This window comes from Lynx rufus, unplaced genomic scaffold (assembly GCF_022079265.1).
Source record: "Lynx rufus isolate CCGP_SWC_20201006 ecotype Redwood Valley unplaced genomic scaffold, mLynRuf1.p SCAF_11, whole genome shotgun sequence".
Lineage (NCBI taxonomy): Eukaryota > Metazoa > Chordata > Mammalia > Carnivora > Felidae > Lynx > Lynx rufus.
In genome coordinates, this window is record NW_025814825.1 from 39,826,119 (window position 1) to 39,849,606 (window position 23,488).

At 38.3% G+C, this 23,488-nt stretch overlaps 1 protein-coding gene across 1 annotated transcript in view; it reads left to right on the forward strand.

Moving 5' to 3' along the window:
* The first annotated feature begins 1,202 nt into the window (after positions 1 to 1,202).
* Positions 1,203 to 23,488, forward strand: part of ABCC2 (ATP binding cassette subfamily C member 2) — a 79,926-nt gene continuing 57,640 nt past the window's right edge. The window contains exons 1-2 of the mRNA XM_047072299.1: positions 1,203 to 1,304; positions 17,959 to 18,132. Of these exons, the coding sequence (XP_046928255.1) occupies positions 1,203 to 1,304; positions 17,959 to 18,132 (276 nt within the window). The remainder of the gene's footprint in view (positions 1,305 to 17,958; positions 18,133 to 23,488) is intronic.

Consider the following 23,488-nt stretch of genomic DNA (forward strand, 5'->3'; position numbering starts at 1 on the left):
GTTTTCTACTTTAAGATGCTTCTGGTATATGGTTGTAGTACAGAGAGCAATACTCCTAGGCAAACCAGACATACCTGGGATATCCTAGTTCCCAGTTTAAGCATGAGAAAGTTAATTTCTTGAACTTTAATTACCTCGTTTGTAAGTCAAGAATAATGACCATGGATCCTGGTTAAGTAATATATTAAAGCACCAAATACGGGGGCGCCTGGGTGGCGCAGTCGGTTAAGCGTCTGACTTCAGCCAGGTCACGATCTCGCGGTCCGTGAGTTCGAGCCCCGCGTCGGGCTCTGGGCTGATGGCTCAGAGCCTGGAGCCTGTTTCCCATTCTGTGTCTCCCTCTCTCTCTGGCCCTCCCCCGTTCATGCTCTGTCTCTCTCTCTGTCCCAAAAATAAATAAACGTTGAAAAAAAAAAAATTAAAAAAAAAAAAAACAAAAAACACCAAATACGTAGTGAGTACCTGTTAAGTGTTCGTTCTTTTCTTATAGCCTAGCTTTCTAGTGTCAGTCTTTGATAGTTTAAAAGCCCTCCCAGGAAGCCAGGCATTGAGTTTTAAAGCTAATACTTTAGCCTTCCACTATGTGAATATAAAAGAAGCATAAGGTAAATCCTACCTTGATTTTATTTTTCACCACTTTAGTCCTGTTTTTAAATATTTACTGATTATTCCTGTAGGTATAAGTTTCTTCTGAACAATTCTATAAGTATTTTGAGGCTAAGAGACCACGTCTTTATATTTTATATATTTCTCACTGTACTCATCAAATTATATGCTCATGGATTAGTTTGCTAGTGGAAAAAGAGCACTGGATTGGCGGTCCTGACTGTATTACTGTCTTTGGTAACTGTGTTGGATATCTTTGGTTTGCCCCTGCAGATCCACTCTTCACTTTGTCCTGTAAACTGAATCTAGCAACATAAAAGCAGTTACACACTATGACCAAGTAGGATTTATACCAGGAATGCAATGCTGGTTTAACATCCAGAAGTCAAACACCATATTAATAGAATAAACTACAAAAATCACACAATCTTTTCAACACAGAAAAAATATTTGACAAAATCCCATATCCTCTCATAATAAAAACACTCAACAAACTTGGGATAGAGGGAACTTCCTTAATCTGATAGAGTATCTACACACAAAATAAACACACAGCTAACATCATACTTAATACTTAAAATCAGAAATAAGACAAGATGTCCACTTTCACCATTCCTACTCAACACTATACTAAAGGTTCTAGTGAGGGCTTTAGGCAAGAAAAAGAAATAAAAAGCATCCAGATTGGACAAGAAGAGGTAAAACACTTTCTATTTTTAGGCAATATGATCTTGTATGTAGAAAATTCTAAGGAATACAAACACAAAAAGTTAAATGAGTTTAGCAAGGTCATAGGGTACAATATCAATATACAAAATCAATTGTATTGCTATACACTACCATAGCAATACTACAGTATACATTGTTAATTAACAGTCTTAAAATGCAGTTAAGAAAACAATTTCAGAGTGCCTGGGTGGCTCAGTTGGTTAAGTGTCTGACTCTTGGTTTCAGTTCAGGTCATGATCTCCTGGTTTGTCAGTTCGAACCCCGCACTGGGCTCCATGCTAACAGTGTGGAGCCTGCTTGGGATTCTCTCTCTCCCTCTTTCTCTGCCCCTCCCCCACTTGTGCTGTCTCTGGCCCTAAATAAATAAATAAATAAAACAATTTCATCTATAATAGCATCAAAAAAGAAAATGCTTAGGAATAAATTTAACCAAAGAAGTGCTAGACTTCACATTAAAAACTACAAAGCATTGTTGAAAGAAATTTAAGCAGACCTAGCATAAATAAAAGAAATCCCACATTTATATATTGGAAGACAATATTAAGATAGCAATACTCTCCAATTGGTCTCCAAATTCAATGCAATCCCTTTCAGAATCCCAACTGTGTTTCTTGCAGAAATTGACAAGCTGATCCTAAAATTTATTTGGAAATACAAGAGACCCAGAATAATCAATCTTGTACAAGAAGAACAATGTTGGAAGACTTACATTTTATTTATTTATTTATTTATTTATTTATTTATTTTAATGTTTTATTTATTTTCGAGAGAGAGAGAGACAGTGTGAATGGGAGAGGGGCAGAGAGAGAGGGAGACACAGAATCTGAAGCAGGGTCCAGGCTCTGAGCTGGCAGCACAGAGCCCAACATGGGACTCGAACTCATGAACTGCGATATCATGACCTGAGCCAAAGTTGGATGCCCAACTGACTGAACCACCCAGGCGCCCCAAGGACTTATGTTTTAAAACTTACTACAAAGCTACAGTAATTAAGATAATGTGGTACAGGCATAAAGTTGAATACAAAACTCAGTGCAATAGAATTGAGAGTCCAGAAGTAAACTCATGTTGTCCGCTGATTCTTGACAAGGATGAATTGACAATTCACTGGGGAAAGAATGGTCTTTATAATAAACAGTGCTAGGACAACTGGATATCCATATCCAAAAAAGAAGTAAGTTAGAAAAGAAGGAAAGACCTTACTTTACATCATATACCAAAATTAACTCAAATGGATCATAGACCTAAATAAAAGAGCTAAGACCTAAAACTCTGAGAAAGAAACAGGAGTAAATCTGTGACCTCAGGTTATCTAAAGGCAAAGCTTTAGATATGACATCAAAAGCACAAATTACATAAGAAAAAAAATGGGTAATTTAGACTTAATCAAAATTGGAAACTTAAGTGTCAAAGAATAACATCAAGAAAGTGAAAAAACAACCCACAGAATGGGAGAAAATGTTTGCAAATCATATGTGATAGAGGGCTAAAATCCAGACTATGAAAGAATACTTCACAATAAAAAGACAATCTGGGTGGCTCAGTCAGTTGGGTGGCCGACTTCAGCTCAGGTCATGATCTCTCAGCTCCTGAGTTTGAACCCCATGTTGAGCTCTGTGCTGACAGCTCAGAGCCTGGACCCTGCTTCAGATTCTGTGTCTCCCTTTCTCTCTGCCCCTCCCCTGCTCACGTTTTGTGTCTGTCTGTCTGTCTCTCTTTCTCTCTCTCTCTCTCTCTCTCTCTCTCTCTCAAAAATAAATAAACATTTAAAAGAACCATATGATCCGGTCAATCAATGCAGAAAAAGCATTTGACAAAATTCAGCATCCTTTCTTAATAAAAACTCTTGAGAGAGTCGGGATAGAAGGAACATACTTAAACATTACAAAAGCCATTTATGAAAAGCCCACAACTAATATCATCCTCAATGGGGAAAAACTGAGAGCTTTCCCCCTGAGATCAGGAACACGACAGGGATGTCCACTCTCACTGCTGTTGTTTAACATAGTGTTGGAAGTTGTAGCATCAGTAATCAGACAACAAAAGGAAATCAGGGGCATCAAAATTGGCAAACATGAAATCAAGCTTTCACTTTTTGCAGATGACATGATATTATACGTGGAAAACCTGATAGACTCCACCAAAAGTCTGCTAGAACTGATACATGAATTCAGCAAAGTTGCAGGATACAAAATTAATGTACAGAAATCAGTTGCATTCTTATACACTAATAATGAAGCAACAGAAAGACAAAGAAACTGATCCCATTCACAATTGCACCAAGAATCATAAAATACCTAGTAATAAACCTAACCAAAGATGTAAAAGATCTGTATGCTGAAAACTATAGAAAGCTTATGAAGGAAACTGAAGAAGAAAAAAGAAATGAAAAAACATTCCATGTTCATGGATTGGAAGAATAAATATTGTTAAAATGTCAATACTACCCAAAGCTATCTACACATTCAATGCAATCCCAATCAAAATTGCACCAGCATTCTTCTCGAAGCTAGAACAAACAATCCTAAAATTTGTATGGAACCACAAAAGATCCTGAATAACCAAAGTAGTATTGAAGAAGAAGACCAAAGTGGGAGGCATCACAATCCCAGACTTTAGCTTCTACTACAAAGCTGTAATCATCAAGACACCATGGTATTGGCACAAAAACAGACACATAGACCAATGGGATAGAATAGAGACTCCAGAATTGGACCCACAAAAGTATGGCCAACCTAATCTTTGACAAAGCAGGAAAGAATATCCGATGGAAAAAAGACAGTCTCTTTAACAAATGGTGCTGGGAGAACTGGACAGCGACATGCAGAAGAATGAAACTAGACCACTTTCTTATACCATCCACAAAAATAAACTCAAAATGGATGAAGGACCTGAATATGAGACAGGAAACCATCAAAACCCTAGAGGAGAAAGCAGGAAAAAACCTCTCTGACCTCAGCCACAGCAATTTCTTACTTGACACATCTCCAAAGGCAAGAGAATTAAAAGCAACAAAGAACTAGGGACCTCATGAAGATAAAAAGCTTCTGCACTGCAAAGAAAACAATCAACAAAACTAAAAGACAACCGACAGAATGGGAAAAGATATTTGCAAATGACATATCGGACAAAGGGCTAGTATCCAAAATCTATAAAGAGCTCACCAAACTCCACACCCAAAAAAAATAATCCAGTGAAGAAATGAGCAGAAAACACGAATAGACACTTCTCTAAAGAAGACATCCAGATGGTCAACAGGCACATGAAAAGATGCTCGACGTCACTCCTCATCAGGGAAATACAAATCAAAACAATACTCAGAGACCATCTCACACCAGTCAGAGTGGCTAAAATGAGCAAATCCGGAGATTATAGATGCTGATGAGGATGTGGAGAAATGGGAACCCTCTTGCACTGTTGGTGGGAATGCAAAGTGGTGCAGCCACTCTGGAAAACGGTGGAGTTTCCTCAAAAAATTAAAAATAGGGGCGCCTGGGTGGCTCAGTTGGTTAAGCATTCAACTTCAGCTCAGGTCTGATATCACTGTTCGTGAGTTCAAGCCCCACATTGGGCTCTGTGCTGATAGCTCAGAGCGTGGAACCCGCTTCAGATTCTGTGTCTCCCTCTCTCTCTGTATGACCTTCTCCGGCTCGCTCTCTCTCTCTCTCTCTCTCAAAAATAAATAAACATTAAAAAAAATTAAAAATAGATCTATCCTATGACCTAACAACACCACTGCTAGGAATTTACCCAAGGGATACAGGAGTGCTGATGCATAGGGGCACTTGTACCCCAATGTTTCTAGCAGCACTTTCAACAATAGCCAAATTATGGAAAGAGCCTAAATGTCCATCAACTGATGAATGGATTAAAAAAAATGAAATTGTGGTTTACATACACAATGGAATACTACTTGGCAATGAGAAAGAATGAAATATGGCCTTTTGTAGCAATGTGGATGGAACTGGAGAGTGTTATGCTAAGTGAAATCAGTCATACAGGGAAAGACAGATACCATATGTTTTCACTCTTATGTAGATCCTGAGAAACTTAACAGAAGACCATGGGGGAGGGAAAGGAAAAAAAAAAGTTAGAAAGGGAGAGAGCCAAACCATAAGAGACTCTTAAAAACTGAGAATAAACTGAGGGTTGATGGAGGGTGGGAGGGAGGGAAGGGTGGGTGATGGGTATTGAGGAGGGGACCTGTTGAGATCAGCACTGGGTGTTGTATGGAAACCAATTTGATAATTTCATATTTAAAAAAATAATAAATATTAAAAAAAGACAATCCTATTTTCTTCTAAATTTTTATTTAAATTGTAGTTAACATATAGTGTAATATTGATTTCAGGAGTACAATTTGGTGCTTTATCACTTACGTATAACACCCAGTACTCATCATAACATGTGCCCTCAATACCCATCATCCATTTAGCCCACCCCCCACCCACCTCCCTCTATAAACCCTCAGTTTGTTCTCTATCATTAAAAGTCTCTTGGGGTGCCTGGGTGGCTTAGTCGGTTAGGCATCCAACTCTTGGTTTTGGCTCAGGTCATGATCTCACAGTTCATGGGATCTAGCCACCATCAGGCTACACACTGACAGCACAGAACCTGCTTGGGATTCTCCTTCCCTCTCTCTCTGCCCCTCCCCCCCCCCCTCAAAATACATAAACTTAAAAAGAGTCTCATGGCTTGCTTCCTTCTCTCTCTTTTTTCCCCCTTTTTATATGTTCATCTGTTGTTTCCTAAATTCCACATATGAATGAAATCATATGGTATGTGTCTTTCTCTGACTTATTTTGCTTAGCATAATACACTCTAACTCCATCCAAGTCATTGCAAATGTCAGGATTTCGTTCTTTTTGATGGCTGAGTAATATTCCAGTGTGTGTGTGTGTGTGTGTGTGTGTGTGTGTGTGTGTGTGTGTACCACATCTTCTCTATCCACTCATCAGTTGATAAGACAATCCAATTTTAAAATGGGCAAAGGATTTGTATATAGATTTCACCAAAGAAGGTATGTAGTTGACTAACAAAAACGTGACAAGATGTTCAGCATTATTAGTCATTAGAGAAATGCAAATCAAAACCCCAATGAGATACCACTTTACACCCACTAGAATGACTATAACCGATAAGACTGACCAAACCAAGCATTTGCAAGTATGTGAGCACGTAAAAGTTTCATCTACTGCTGGTGGAAATGTCAAATGGTGAAGCTGCTTGGTAAAATGGTCTGGGGGTTCTTGAAATGTTAAACATAGAGTTGCCATATGTCACAGCATTTTCTCTGTATATACCCAAGAGAATTGATAACACATTCACACAAAAAGTTGTATCCAAATGTTCATTAGCACCATCATTGATCTTCTAGAATTAGAGAATAACTGTTTTTGCAACCCTTAATGACATAAATCAGTTAAAGACCACCAATACTAAAACCATTAGGTAAAAGGTTGAGTAGGGGCTGAATATCCACATATCGCCAAAGTATCACTCTATAGATTATTTGCCAGTGATAAAAGTAGGAAGTTAACATTATAATGGAGCTATCTGGTTGTTCCCAACTTAATCCAGTGAACAAACAATACCACGAGAAGTGCAAGAGTGTACTATACTGAAAGACAGGATTTGAGAGGGGAAGAGGTCATTCAGAGTCCACAACTTGTGTTAGGAACTTCAGTTTGGAGGTCTCCAGTGTGCCTCAAGGAAGAGCTAAGAGTTGGACCACCTGGAAGGCAACTGTAACAAAGTGTAATAGTTAGCCATTGATCAAGCAAGAGTGAACTACAAATAGCAGTAACTCATAGGGTGGCCCATTATCCCAGTTTGCTTGGAATTTTTCCAATTTTCCCTTGAAAGGTCCCATAGCCTGGGAAACTCCTCAGTGCCAGGCATTTTACCAGCTCAGTGAAATTACCTTTGCATCTTTTCTTCAGTGCTCCCATCCCTGACCCTCACATCCTGGAAATTAGATGACAAGAAATTGAATAACAAGGAAAAAAGATAAAAGGAATGACACTTCTTTCTAGCAGTGGCTGAGGTCTCTGAGCTAAGAAAATGGGAGGGGCTTTAAAATGAAAGTGAGATTGTTTTGTGGGTGATAGTAATGTTCCAAAATTTATTGTAGTAATGGTTGCACAACTGTGAATATGCCAAAAATAATTGAACTGTACACTTTAAGTGGGTGAATTATATAAAAATTTATAACTCAGTAAAGCTGTTTTTTTTTAAAAATACATGTGAGATTTAAATTAGATTAGCCTGAACTTTTAGTACCTGAAAGAAACCAAAAAGCTATAGGATCTACCTGACATGTGGTTAAGGGCAGGAAAGGCTATATATAGCATGGCTGAAGACAATAGGTAGAAGCAAAATATTGTTTCTTGTTTTGTGTTTAGTTTGCATCTTTCAACAAACTAGCTACGCTAGTTTGAATGGATTTCTGTACCTGGCCACCAAGAGTTGTGTTTAAGAAACCTAAGGAATACACATTCCATCTATTCCTGTATAGATGCTAAGTTTCATCCTTGGATAAAAGCACAAAAATTATATCTTTGGATTGCATTGCTCTGATCCCTCATAGAATGTATGTATGTATGTATGTATGTATGTATGTATGTATGTATGTATTTAAAGTTTATTTACTTATTTTGAGAGAGAGAGAGAGTGCACTCAAGCAGGGAATGGTAAGGAGAGAGGGAGAGAGAGAATCCCAAGCAGGATCCACACTCAGTGCAGAGCAGGATGCAGGGCTCAATCTCAGGAACAGTGAGATGATGACCTGAGCCAATATCAAGAGTTGGATGCTATTAACAATTTCTTGTGTATACTTCCAGAAATTTTAATAATTTACTTGTATTTAATTGCTGGTAAAACTATGTGCTTTTCTATGTGATAATTACTAATTATATTGCTCCCATGTTCTTTTTTTGTCAGATGTACTTCCCGTTTGGTTGCTTTCATACTAATATTTGTTTTATAAAATTCTCTTAAAAATTAAAGAAAAATGTGCGCATTTCTCTGTGTTCTGATCACTTTCTTTTTGTTTGTTTGTTTGTTTGCTTTCGAGGCTCAGAAGAGTATTTTTCTCTCCACTATATACATTTTGCTTCTAGCCCATTTTGTTCTGTTGTTTTATGACCTATCAAGAATATACTTTATGGGATGATATAAATTAAAGACCTAAATTAATTACTTCTTTTCTATATTAGTATGCTGATGTCCAAAAAACATTATACAATTCATCCTATTCCCTCTAGTTTGTCAAAAGTTAAAGATTATCCTTTGGGTTTACTAGGAACATTATTCTGTACCACCAATAACTTTTACTATTTTTTAAAGTATATACTTTTTTTAAAACTATATGAAACTTTTTAGTAGTTGACTCTTTCTGGGGGAAGCTTTAAGTCTAATTCAAAGAGTTCATTAATTATTTAAATTATTTTTTTGCAATTTGTTAATTCTTTCAGAAGAGTTTCACTACACTTCAGGTTTTAATTAAAAGTGTAGGTTTATAATAAATGAAAAATATTTTTAAATCAGTGTTAATTTACTCATCTGTACATCCTGCTTGGTCTCTGGTTATTCTAAAAATATTTTTGGTTTTAGCAATACAAAAATGTACACATTATCTTTGGTGGGAGAATTGGGTAGTAATTATCTTATTACTTTATAGTTTTTAGTTTTTGCTATAGGAGCATGAACTAATAGGTGAAATTTTAAAATATGAAGGGAAAAACAGTCTTTTTTCTGTTACCACTTAAATCTCAAAATCTATATTAAGATATTACACCAGAAAGAAAACTTTTCTTAAGTTTATCTGTAATCATTAACTAAAAGTATACAACTCTTTGGTTATCTTGAACATTGAACTTTTGTAGAGTTTTCAGTTAGTTAATGCAGACATTTATTAGTCAACATTTGCTTACTAAGTAGAAATGATACAGCGTATTCTTTGCCAAGTCATTCTGATCAAACATTCTCTCCAACCGAATTATCTCTATGCAATGAATTTAGTATACATACATTGAGATTTTTGGAGACTGTTAGGAAGAGATTTGGGAGAGATCATTTTACATAAGACCAGCAGAGGCAAGGCCAGAATCCAGGTTTCCTGACTCCTTCACATCTTGCAAGATGTCTTTTTTAGTACAGTCTTTGTGGTTTTTTTAATGTTTATTTATTTATTTTGAGAGAGAAGGAAAGAGAGAGGGAGGGGCAGTGAGAGGGAGATAGAAGGAAGGGCATTGAGAGAGGGAGAGAGAGAATCCTAAGCAGGCTTCATACCTTCAGCACAGAGCCTGGTGAGATCATGACCTGAGCTGAAATCAAGAGTCAGACACTCAACTGACTGAGCCACCCAGGTGCCCCTTCAGTACAGTCTTTAAATATCAATGATAACACTAAAGGAGAGAGTTCGCAGAACACCTCTTCTGATAGAATAGGAACATCCTGCAAACTTGCACGTATTTGACATATTCAGATCACATCTTCAGGGCACTAGGACAGCTTGATTTAAAGAAATTCTACAGTGCATCCTCAGGTAAAGGGAATCATCACAGTATTTTTGTTTTTTATGTGCATTGCATATACATTAAATCATAAAATCTTGGAAATCTTCTAGTCAGACCTTCTCCCCAGAGCACGTATCTTTTCTCCAGTGTTCACTACCTCATAAAAGCGTAGAAGGACATCTGACATTCTTACTATACAGATATGAAACATTGTTCTTCATAAATTATGGGATGTAGAATTATTTTCTTAACCCTTCTGAACCTCAGTTGATGAAATTGTAATAAAAAATACCTACTTCATAAGATTATTATAAGGACAGGGGCACCTGGGTGGCTCAGTTGGTTGAGTGTCCGACTTTGGCTCAGGTCATGATCTCACGGTTCGTGAGTTCAAGCCCTGTGTCAGGCTCTGTCTGAAAGCCTGGAGCCTGTTTGGATTCTGTCTCCCTCGTTCTCTGCCCCTCCCCCGCTCATGCTCTTGCTCTCTCTCTCTCTCTCTCTCTCTCTCAAAAAATAAAATAAACATTAAAAGAATGTTTTTAATATTATTATAAGGACTAAAAGAGACAAAACTGTTAGTGTTTAACATAGAAATGTATTCATTATTTAAGAAACCTACATGAGGTTGACATATAATAGATATCCATTAAGCATGAGTTATGTCAATGCTTGTAAGTCATTGATACAAATATTCAAGGTGCTGGAATGATTGCAGACCCCTCTGGCATGCCAGGAAAGATCACCCTTGGGTTACATACTTCTGTTCTTGTTTGAACTACACCTTTTGTGGTTGTCCCACAGTTCTTAGATACTCTTGTTGTTTTTCGGATTAATTTCTCATTGCTTTCCAGTTGTAGCATTCTGAACAGAGATCTCCTCAAGCTCAGAGATTCTTTCCTGTGCTGTGTCTAGTCTACTAATAACCCCGTTAAAGGCCATCTTCCTTTCCATTACAATGTTTTTTTATCTCCAGCATTTTGATTCTTTCTTAGAATTTCTCTTTGCTTACATTGCCCATCTGTTCTTGTATGTTGTCTAGTTCATCCATTAGAGCCTTTAGCATATTAATCATAGTGGTTTTAAGTTCCTAGTCTGATCATTCCCACCTCCCTGCCATATCTGAGTCTGGTTCTGATGTTTGCTTTATCTCTCCAAACTGTGTTTTTTGCCTTTGAGTATGCCTTGCAATTTTTTCTTGGTAGCTGGACTTGATGTACTGGGTAAAAGGAACTGCTGAAATTGGCCTTTAGTGATATGGTGGTGACATGTTGGAGGAGAGGAAGTGTTCTCTGGTCCTATGACTAGGTCTCAGTCTTTTAGTGATCTGGTGCCTCCAGACTGTGAACTTTGCAAGTACCTCTCAGCCTCCTCTCTTAGGTGGAACAAGAAGGCTAGAGTAGGCTGATTTGGGCATTTCTCTCTCTGCAGGTTGGTTAGGCTCTGAGAAAACCCCAATGGGTTAAGTTCTGGTTAAACAGTTCTTCTGAGAGCAGATCTTGTTAAAAACAGAATGCTCTGGTATATTTCAAATGGCTACTTTTCTTCTCTGCCTGCCAGAAGCAGGATGAGATTTTTCTCCAATATTCACTGTGAGAACCTCCTCAAGCTCCTAAAGGTAAAACTCATAAAAATGTTTATAGGGGGGAGCTCCCCTATCACAGAGTCCCCCTGGATTTTTTTTTTTTTGAACCTCTCAGACATGATGGAGACTTCAGTTGGATTTCAGGCAGAAACGGAGTCATCCAGTGCAGATTTGTGAACAGGATCCACAAGTAAATGAACAACTTCCTGGAGGGATTCACAGAATTGCTTTCTATTGATTTGATTAAAATATTCGATAAAAATGAGCTGGAGTTGCTAATGTGCTACCTTGGCAGTATGGACATGAATGATTGAGAGATAACATTCTATTTACAGGAACGGCTAATGCCCAAACCATCCTGTCATTCAGTGGCTAACAGACTTTGCAGAGACAATGGCAGAATAACAGTTTCACAACAGTTTCACGATGTGACTCCTAGAACAGTCTTCCCCCCATGCACTTGCCCAAGTGCAGATGTGGGAAGTCAGCCCTGAGTCACTTTCCTGCATTTTCTACTCTAAGTTATCAACTGGGTAATGTCTATAGTAATGACATTTCAGAAAGACTTTGTCTATGTTGTGCTTTTGTAGGCAAAGCCCTTAATAAATTGTTTACTTACTTAAAAAAGAAAAGTTCTCAAAATAAGATAAAAACAGAGAGGAAGACAAACCATAAGAGACTTAGATACAGAGAACAAACCGAGGGTTGCTGGTGTGGTTTTGGGTGGGGGGATGAGCTAAGTGGGTGATGTGTATTAAGGAGGGCACTTGTTGGGATGAGCACTGGGTGTTATATGTAAGTGATGAATCACTAAATTCTATTCCTAAAATTGTTATTACACTCTATGTTAACTAACTTGGATTTAAATTAAAAAACAAACCAAAAAACAAAAAAAAAAAGGAAAGAAAGAAAAGAAAAACTCAGTGACTCTGTGACTCAGACACTAAGACTCTCTATCAGTTGGTAAATTACAGTTCAGCATTCCCCACCCCAGTAAATTGTGATTCTCTGCATTTGCCTGTCTGCCTGTCTGTCTCTTCAATTTGGGGGACAGCAGTTTGCTCTGTGACCTTACTTCTCTTACTGATCTAAGAAGAATTGTTGATTTTTCAGTCTGTCCAACATTTTACTTGTTAGGATGGAATGGTAACTGCCAAACTCTTTACATGCCAGACCCACCCACTTCTTCTTTCATTTGATAATACATCATATGTTTACCCTATCCGTGTCAGTAAATATCCTAAAACCTAAGCATTTGTTTTGGTGAATATTTAGATCCTCCACCCTCCCTTTTTTTGGCTACTCAAAATGTTTTAAGCACAAATGAGTACAAATTCTACTTGTTTTAAAACATGATTACAATTTTTATCAGTCACTTTTTGTTCCTCTTATTTGCAGTAGACACCACAGGGAGTTTACATTTTATAAGTAGAAAATAATTCCACTCACACCATACCTCTCATTAGGCCCTCTCTTCAGTCTCAATGAACATTTCCAAGCATAGCCAATTTGCTTTCATAACTACTTGCTAGACATGTTCAGTCAATATCCATCTGCTAGAAAAAAGAGGATTGACATCATTGTCAAAGACTAACTCAGACATTTAATTGGATGTCTGTATGCTAGTTTTTTCGTACTTGAGAGAGATTGTCATTACACTATTGTCAACAAAGGCAAAAGCCAGGATTTATAAAAAAGAGAGACAAGAAAAGAGGCAAACACACAGTTTAGGGAGAGTGAGAGTTTATTCCTGATTAAACTAATTAGTTGGAGGGCATCAAAGAGGCCAGTATGGGAAGTCTAGTGTTGAGCAGGCTAAGTCATCAGGGAACACAGCTGCAGGCATCGATGACTTTTCTGAAAAGCCCTTAGAGTTTGGCCGTGGAGCATGTGTGACAAGTTGTCTAGTGTCTGCCAGTGTGTCCTTAGCATCACCACTTTAGGTGAGCCAGGTTCGTGTTATTTGTTTCTCTCATCAGAATTTCTCATTTCACCTCTTTGATCAAAGTAGCTCCCAAAGGAATGGATTCAGTCATGAGGATTTCATTCTTTTTTTGACACAATATTTTCAGTTGGATGTTGACTGGGAATAATGGACACATGTCATGTAATCATTCTGATATTTAACAGCGGAAACAGACAACAAATCTGAGGACAATCACAAATCCATAAGGAATAAGGAGAGGCTAGCTGACTCAGTTGGTAGAGCATGTGACTCTTGATCTTGGAGTTGTGAGTTCAAGCCCCACACTGAATATAGAGATTACTCACATAAATAAATAAATAAATAAATAAGAAAAAACATTTTTTTAAGTCTAAAAAAACCCCCCAAAACAAATCCATTAGAAACACTTGGCACCATGTTTTTATCCAGGTTTTATTTATGCATTTATACATTTATGTGGCAAGTATGGCAATACCATCTAATTACATAAGAATAGTTTAGTATGTGTATATTGAGAAACTAGAAAATGTTTATGGTAAACATAGAAAATTTCTGTCCAAATGTATTTGAACACCCCAAGGCCTAAGTCATTCACAGAACTGAATGACTGTCCTAATAAAAGTTACACATCTTTCAGATGCTAATAATTCACAACATACCCACTGGTACTAGTGGTAAGTGTTATTATCATTTGTGAGTTTAAGGTAACCAAATGGATAGTTAACCTTAGGCCAGGCATTAAAGTCTACATTAAATATATAGGTATGGGAGCACCTGGATGGCTCAGTCAGTTAAGCATCCGACTTCGGCTCAGGTCATGGGTTCGAGTCTCTAGTCGGGCTCTGTGCTGACAGCTCAGCTTTGGATTCTGTATCTCCCTCTCTCTCTGCCCACACACTCTCACACTCTGTCTCTCTCTCTCAAAGAATAAATAAATGTTAAAAAAATTAATATATATATGTATGTATGTATGTATACATTAAAGTATAAATACTCTTTTGTTAATTACTCTCTGTGGATGGTCTGTATATACTCACAGAACAAAGAAGTGTTTTTTTGTGTTAGTGACCAAAATGGTTTCACATGATCCCCCAAATAATGGCATCTGTACTTTAATATGTTGGCAAGCATGTATGGCTGCTGTTAATTTCGGGTATCCTGATTTTACTGTATTATTGTTCTTTTTTTTTTTTCAATACATGAAATTTATTGTCAAATTGGTTTCCATCAGGTACCCTGATTTTAAAAGAGCATTTGCTTTTCTAGGGGAGGGGCTAATGGGGAGTTGTTGTCTACTGGGTATAGAGTTTCAGTTGGGCAAAATTTCCCAATTTCAGTTGGGAAAAGTTCTGGAGAGTGGTTGCACAACAATGTGAATATACTTGACACTCCTGAACTGTATACACTTAGAAATGGTTGGATGGTAAAATTTCTGTCATGTTTTTTACCACAATACAAAAAGATTGCTTTAAAATATTATTGCATAATACCTGATAATTATGGGGAAAAAATCAGAAAATACAGACAAGCAAAAAGGAAAATCACCCACAACTCTAACAGCTAAGGTTAACATTTTGTTGCATAACGTATATTTACATATAGGTTCACACTGGATATACTATTTTATAACCTGAGTTTTTCAAATAAAGTTTATACTATTTTTAAACTTTTAATTTAAAATCCAGAAGAGTAGGACATTTCTCATTCCTATAAATTCTAAGGCCTTAAAACAGAAGTAAAACTGCATGTTTAAAGATAGTTGCCCCTCCATGGACACTTCTCTTTTTAGGTCATATGTCTTCAAGAGAAGGAAAGGCTCCTTCTCTCCTGGGTTGTCTGCCAGCTCTGCTGACATTTTTCTTGTTTTTCTTTTTTTTCAAAAATTTTTAATGTTTATTTTTTATTTATACTTGAGAGAGAGAGAGTGTGAGCAGGGGAGGGGCAGAGAGAGATGGAGACAGTATCTGCAGCAGGCTCCAGGCTCTGGGCTATCAGCACAGAGCCAGACACGGGCTCAAATTCACAAGCAGGGAGATCATGACCTGAGCCGAAGTTGGACACTCAACCAACTGAGCCACCCAGGCATGCCTCTGCTGACATTTTCCAGTGATTCCTTTTACATAAGACCATACCTACAGAGGCTTCTGGTTCTTTGGGGGATGGTGAGTCTACCTGCCCCTGGGGCCCCTCAGTCACATGTCTAGCTACTGAGATAATGCAAATAAACATCTGAACAAGTTAATGACTAAGCTGTTAGGATGAAAGGTCAGGAAACATGATTTTATCTGGAATGTCAGAATAGGAGATAACATCCTGAACTGCAACTTGAGTCCACCTTCTCTGAGGAAGACTTAATAAGAAACAACAGGGTCACAAAAGAGCCTTCATTCCAGAAGTGCTCCAGGAATCATGCTGGAGAAGTTCTGCAACTCTACATTTTGGGTGAGAAATACTACTTCTCTTCACTGTTGACTCTTCTCAGACTCAGAACAAATAGTAGATGAACCTCAAGTGGCTACCAATAAGAACCAGAAAAGTTAGATGTGCAGGTGGTCTAAACCTCAGGATTTGGTTTTGTTTCTTCTAGGGTTTGTTTGTTTGTTTGTTTGTTTGTTTAAGAGAAGATAAGTCATAATATCTCCAGAGGACATTCTATGTGGGAGAGGTAACATATTCTCTAACATATGTTTATTATATCCTAGACTCTTTTTTTTATTTTGAAAATTTTCTTAATCTTTATTTTATTTTTGGCAGAGAGAGAGACAGAACATGAGCAGGGGAGGGGCAAAGAGAGAGAGGGAAACACAGAATCTGAAGCAGGCTCCAGGCTCCAAGCTGTCAGCACAAAGCCTGATGTGGGGCTCGAACTCACAAACCATGAGATCATGGCCTCAGCCGAAGTCAGACGCTTAACCGGCTGAGCTACCCAGGTGCCCCTCCTAGACTCTTTTCTCAAACTAGCTAGCTGCAAAATCATCTTCTCTAAAGAGAAATAGGGAAAAGACTTCCAATCTCAACAATATTAGGAGGGAAAGTTGTTGTGGGGTTTGTGGGGTGAGAGGAAGAAGAGGAGAGCCTGGTTGAGTTTTGTCGAGGCATGCTGAGGTTGAAGTGATAGCTATGTGTTCTAGAGGACCTGGCAGTTAGGGGTGTGGAGTGGAAGTTGAGGCCAGGGATGCAGATTTGGGTGTCACGAGCACCAAGACCATTTTGGAACCATTAGAGCAGAGAATTTCAAGGCAGACAGGGTGAGCAACAGTTACTAAATGGCTTAGTGGAATAGAAAATGAGAAGGAACCTAGGATTTAATGATTCTGTGAAAGTGTGGTCTTCAAATGCCTAGCACAGCACCAGAATCACATGGAGGGCTTGTTAAAATAGTTTAAGTATCTTAGGTTATTCTTCTGAATTCTAAAGTTAGAATCTCTTGGTGGAGAGATAAGAAGAGTAAGAATGAGATAGCAAAGTTAGCATTCCCATCTTAGAAAGAACCTGGGCCACAAGGGCCTCAGGCTAGGACCTCCATACCACAGGCAGGTGGGGCTTAATAGGCCCCAGGATCTCAGCAGGCCATCTTTTTTTTTTTTAATATTTATTTATTTTTGAGAGACAGAGAGAGAGAGAGAGAGAGAGAGAGAGCGTGAGAGGGGGATGGGCAGAGAGAGAAGGAGACAGAGGATCCAAAGCAGGCTACACGCTGACAGTGGTGAGCCTGATGCCGGGTTTGAACTCATGAACTGTGAGATCATGACCTGAGCCCAAGTCGGGTACTCAACCGACTGAACCACCCAGGTGCCCCTCAGCAGGGCATCTTTGGAGAATTCTGAGAATATCTGACAGAGCTCTTGGTCAGGGCACCTCAATGTTTTCTTTAAAGAGTCTGTGCAAACAACTATACAAAAACAATTTGAAAATATTTATAAGGAGAGAAAAATTACCCCTTACAAGACTGAGAAATAAGAACTGGTGTTCCCACCCCCACTTCCCAAGACACTTCTACCTATTACAGAAAGTAAAGACTACAGACCTGCTGGGAACGAGCCTCCCATCCGATAGTGCCTTTGCAGCTCCTGTGCCAACAATCCCCTCAGGTTCCAATCACTATAAGCCCCTCTGGCTCAAAGGAGGCTAAATGTCATAGTGTGACTAAAGCATTCTGCTGGCTGCATGTTGGAACATCTGTCAGGGAGCTTAATCAGTGCTAAAAAGTAGAAGAAGAACAAGTTTCTATATCCCAGGGAACTGTTTGAATTGAGGAACCGTCCCTTCCTCTTCTTCCCGCAACCTGGCAAATGCAGTAGTGAAGTTTTCTGAGAAGAGCTGGTGGAGAAATTCGCCTAGAGAGAAAGGCTTTTTAAGGTTGGGTTGGCCAGAAAAGTCACTGTCATTAAATGTTGAAGCTATATCAATGGAAATAAATAGGAAAATGCAGCTAGTTAAAGGGTCAGGCCAGATATGGATGTAGAACTGAGTTAAAATTGTTTAGAAACGGGTCGGAGGGGAGGGTGGTCTCGCACTGGTTTTCTGTCTTCAAAACATGAGTATATTCAACAATCCTTCCGTTTTTGGTCCCCCAGAATTCTTCATTCCTGGATAGCCCAGAAGCAGACCTGCCACTTTGTTTTGAGCAAACTGTTCTGGTGTGGATTCCTTTGGGTTTCCTTTGGCTCCTGGCCCCTTGGCAGTTTCTTCATGTATACAGAACCAAGATCAACAGATCATCTATCACCAAACTCTACCTTGCTAAGCAGGTATGGGAACTCCACTATTTTCGAACTAATTACTTGGTGCACAATAGAGACATTTTGTTGGTGGTTAAAGTGTCTTCTTCCCTATTTTTAGCCAGCTTTCTTGAGACAGGTGCTCACTGGCCCCTTGCCATATTTCTTAGTTAAGGTGACTTTAATTTTTACACAATGATAGTGACTCTTAAATCTTATTGATATCAGACTCTTTAAACACCAATGATGAGTAATCGATCAGTCTAATAGTTATTTTTAATATTTGAGAAACAAATACTGGATGACCTGTCTTGAAGCTGTTCTAATAAATCAGGAGACTACAATTCAGTTGGCACCTACAATGAGGTGGAAATAAAATGTGTCCTCTGCATAGTTCAGGCAATCCAACCATCACTCATCTCCCATAACTTGGGTCTGAAATAAGGCTTCCATTTTCCCAAAGTCTTCCATGAGTCTGGACAGTCACTGACAGTAGAGTGAGGTAGGGTGAGTGCTCACAGGCATATACCCGAGTAGGGAAATATGGAAGGAACAGGAGCTGTGGGAGAGAATCCAGCAAGAACTAGGGAGAAGCCCCTCAGCCAATGGCACTGATTAATGCAGAAAGGGTCTTGTGGGAACTGAGACATTCAACTGAGGTTGCAAAGTCAACTCACAGGGTATTATGCTAGGTGAAATTAGTCAGAGAAAGACAAAGATCATATGACTTCACTCATATGTGGAATTTAAGATACAAAACAGATGAACATAGGAGAAGGAAAGCAAAAATAATACAAAAACAAGGAGGGGGACAAAACATAAGAGACTCTTAAATGCAGAGAACAAACTGAGGATTGCTGGAGGGGCTATGGGTAAGGGGATGGGCTAAATGGGCAAGAGGCATTAAGGAGGACACTTGCTGGGATGAGCACTGGGTGTTGTACAGAGGTGATGAATCACTGGATTCTACTCCTGAAATCATTATTGCACTATATACTAACTAACTTGGATGTAAATTTAAAAATTTTTTAAACAATTTTAAAAAAAGAAGAAAAAAAGCCACCTCATAAAATCCACCATCTGCTTTTTTCACTAGTTTGTTATTGTTTGTTTGTTTGTTTGTTTGTTTTTCCCTACCTGTCCTGATCCTTAAACAAGGTTTTTAAAATGCCAATTAGATTTAATGTTCTATGAGCACACATACCAATGACATCAGATTACCTGGAATCTAAAAGGAAGAAAGGAACTTGGCCAACCGAAATGGGAGTTTTATTGACTCTCCAAGGCAGGGGCTGGTGGTGAGTTTTGTTGGACTCTGGATAGGAATGAACAGTCCCCAAGAGTGGGGGCAGGGTTGCTGTCCTCTTTGCTGACCCAAGTACCAAGCACAGCTTAGCACTCAGTATGAATTTGTTGAATGTTAATATTAAATGCAGTCTAGAAGTAGGGATCAAATCAAGAATGTGTTAGATTCTGAACATTGAATAATACGCTTTAATAACCTTGAAAATAAGTCAGAGCTTTTTGTTAGAAAATCAGTCAAGGGGCACCTGGGTGGCTCAGTCGGTTAAGTGGCCGACTTCGGCTCAGGTCACGATCTCACAGTCCGTGAGTTCGAGCCCCGCATCGGGCTCTGTGCTGACCGCTCAGAGCCTGGAGCCTGTTTCCGATTCTGTGTCTCCCTCTCTCTCTGACCCTCCCCCGTTCATGCTCTGTCTCTCTCTGTCTCAAAAATAAATAAACGTTAAAAAAATTTTTTAAAAAGAAAATCAGTCAACTGTCTTTTTTTTTGGGCTTCCAAGATAAGGCTGGGTAATGAGTAAATCAGTACTCTATCCTAGTTATATTTGTTAATTAATGTTTAAAAACAGCTTTATTGAAATGTAATTCACAACCATACAATTTACCCACTTAAATGCTATTTTTTAAGCATATTTATATGTGTAACCATCACCACAATCAATTTTAGAACAGAAAGAAACCCCCATCTCCCCATCCTCCTTAGCCCAAGCAACCACTAACCATTTGCTGTCTCTATATTTTCCCTATTTTAGACATTTCATATAAATGGAATCTTAAAATAATATGTGGTCTTCTATGATGGCTTCTTTCAGTTAGCACAAGGTTTTCATGGTTCACCCATATTGTAGCATGTATGAGTGCATCATCCCTTTATATGACTGAATAATATTCCATTATACGGGTATACGGGTATACAGGTATATCACATTTTGCTAACTTTTATAAATATAAATCCCTATAGAGGAAAAGAAAATCAATGTATTACCTTTTTCTTTTTTTCTGTAGGTAATAATTCACTTACCCTTGCTCATAGTCTCAGGAGTTCCATTCACAATTTATACTTTCCTTTTTTGTCCTCTACCCTGAGAGTGACAAACACAAATTAGATTCCTCTTGAAAATTTCAAAATAACGGGTCTCTTCTCTGAACAGTCCGAAACATAATTCCTCACACAGTAAAACTTTACTTCTTCTATGAGAACCTTCTTCTTGGCTCACTCTTCAACTTGATTTTATTTCTCCATTTCCTCTTCCACCTGCTTTTGGGCTATTTCTCTCTGACTTTCCTGAACTGTCTGCACTTGTCTGAAATAAGTCAGATTGCTTGACCAGGGTGAGAGATTCTACACATTTATTTGTTTGCTTAAATGTGCATTCTTACTGAAAGGACCTGATGCACAGTAGGCAATTGAATGAACTGAATTACAAAATCAATGAGTGAATGAGCTCATATTCAGACCCAGGGAAACAAAAGAGGAATGTGGTTCTGGAGTTTGTGGCAATTCTGAGGTCAAAGCAAGATGTGCAGCAACAGCAAAAATAAACTTGGTGTTGACCCAGTGAAACATGGAAATCATCTTTAAGTGATTGCGTAATATAGCATAGAAGATTGCCAGGCTTGTTCTGAAAAGTTTCAGAGAGCAGGATCAAGACTAAGTGGGTGGAGGTTATTCCAGGGAAGCCCACTTTGGCTAAATATATTAAAGGACTTTCTAATAATACTAACTTTCTGAAAATAGAATATACTGCTGGGAGTTATATTCCCTGAAAATACTGACACTGAAGCTAGACACTTATCTTCCAGGGAAGTGGTAGAAATAGACATGTATAATGAATAGAAGATTAAACCAGAGTGCTTGTCATTCGTAAAGCTCTGGGAAAAGGAGGACCTTGCAAAGATGGAGAGATATTAAATACGGCCAGACTACTCTCCTTTTCTTTCTTTCTTTGTTTTTAATACTAGTGAGATTGTGTCTCTTTAAAGTTTAGTAAACTCCATGTGTGCTTGAAGCTCCTCCAATAAATCAGAGATCAGGGACAAAGACCACTTAAGGACATGGGAATCATTATAAACAACGATAATATTTCCCTGATCCTATTTAGTAGAAGTGTGCGTGTACTTCTGATTATAAAAACAATGCATGGTTATTGTAGAAGGTTTGAGAAATAGGAAGAAAATTAAATCTATTTATAATTGTTATCACTCCTATTAATTCCTATTATACTCCTATTAACATTTGGTATGTTTCCTGCCACTCTATTAAAAAAAAAAATGAAAAGCCGAAGTCTCTTTCTCACCCCTCTACCCTCCAGTATCATTCTCTAGAGGCCTTCATTTAAAATTATTTCGATGGTTATCTCCATATCACAAATTATATGTTTATACCTGTATTTCTTGATTTATCACCTTCAAAAAAGATCCATTCCTGTCCTCTGTGAAAGACAAGGAATTTGGTTGACTGGCCCTACCTTCAGCTTCCTTTTTCTTCTTCTTCCCTTTCTCTCAGTCTTCTCATTTTGTATGACTGTTTTCAGTTTTTCTGTTGGTTACCTTCATTCCTAAAAATAATCTGCCATCAATTTTAGATTCTACATCTTGATGCCCCTTTTGTGTAAAATGAGAGAATTAGACATTAGAAATTAGAAACTTCTTGGATATGGAGAACATCCTCAAATGAAATTTTCAGAGAGCAACTCTCCTTGCTTTCTGACATTGTTCTTCTGGAGATGGAATGCTAGCTTCAAAACAATTAAAAAAAAAAAAAACTCTGAAGATATTGCTATATTTTCCCCAACATCCTGTGCTACTGAGATAGAAGTCTTCTCATTTCTTGTTATCCTCTCTAGAAGCTTTTATCCTCTTTATTCTTTATGTCCTGAAATTTCACGAGAGTCTGTTTACATGGGTCTTTTTTCATTCAGTGGGTTCTACACTTTCAATCTAAAGACTCGTGTCTTTCTTATCTCGGAGAAATTTTCATACATTACTTCTTTCATTTCCTTTCCTCCAATTTTGAAATTCCATCTTTTCAGAACTATTTTTAGGTGGATTTTGAACACTGCATTGATTTTCCTTCTCAACTTCTCTCTCTTTAAATTTCTTTTTCTTGCTTCACCTAAGTTCTAAGATATTCCCCAATTTTTTCTTCCAGTCATCGTAATGAGCCTTTATTTTCACAATCATAGGTTTGGTTTCTAAGAATTATTCTTAATTTCTGAATATACTTTTTTTTAATGTTTATTTATTTTTGAGAGAGGGAGAGCAGGGGAGGGGCAGAGAGAGACAGAGACACAGAATCTGAAGCAGGCTCAGGCTCTGAGCTATCAGCACAGAGCCCGACGCGGGGCTTGAACTCATGAGCTGTGAGCTCATGACCTGAGCCAAAGTCAGATGCCCAACCAACTGAGCCACCCAGGCATCCCTACCTTTTATTTTTTTTTAAACATCAACCTATTAATGGATGCACTGTATTCTCAAATCTCTCTTAGTACATTAATTTCAAAATAATTTAAAATCATTTTCTCTTCACTTAATAATTTGTTTTATCCCAGAATCAGTTGTTCTGTTTAATTATCTTGGCTATCTTCTTTGCTAGCATTGGCTTTTCTCAACTTTCTTATGGTTATTAGCATTCTTTGTTGCAATTATAAGTGAGGGACTAAGTTAATGAATATATGTGGCTGGAGTAGGTCCCTCTGCCGTTATGTAAGTCAGCTTCCCCAGCTGTCCCTTCTTGAGGGCAAGACTGCCTCTGAGTCTGAGTCAACTGGACAACTGTGTGGACCTACTGGCTTCTCCCAAGAGCAGTAGCCTGTGCTGTACCGAATGAAGACTGTTTTACTGTGGGGCACCAAGACACATACTATCTTGCTACCCCTCCTCAGGAAAAGCATTCCGGTTTTTTTGTTTTGTTTTTTAATGTTTATTCAGTTTTAGAGAGAGAGAGAGAGCACGTGCGCACCAGCACGCAAGTTGGGGAGAGGCAGAGAGAGAGGGCAACACAGAATCCAAAGAAGACTCCAGGCTCTGAGCTGTCGGCACAGAGCCCGACTTGGGACTCGAAGTCATGCACCAGAGATCATGC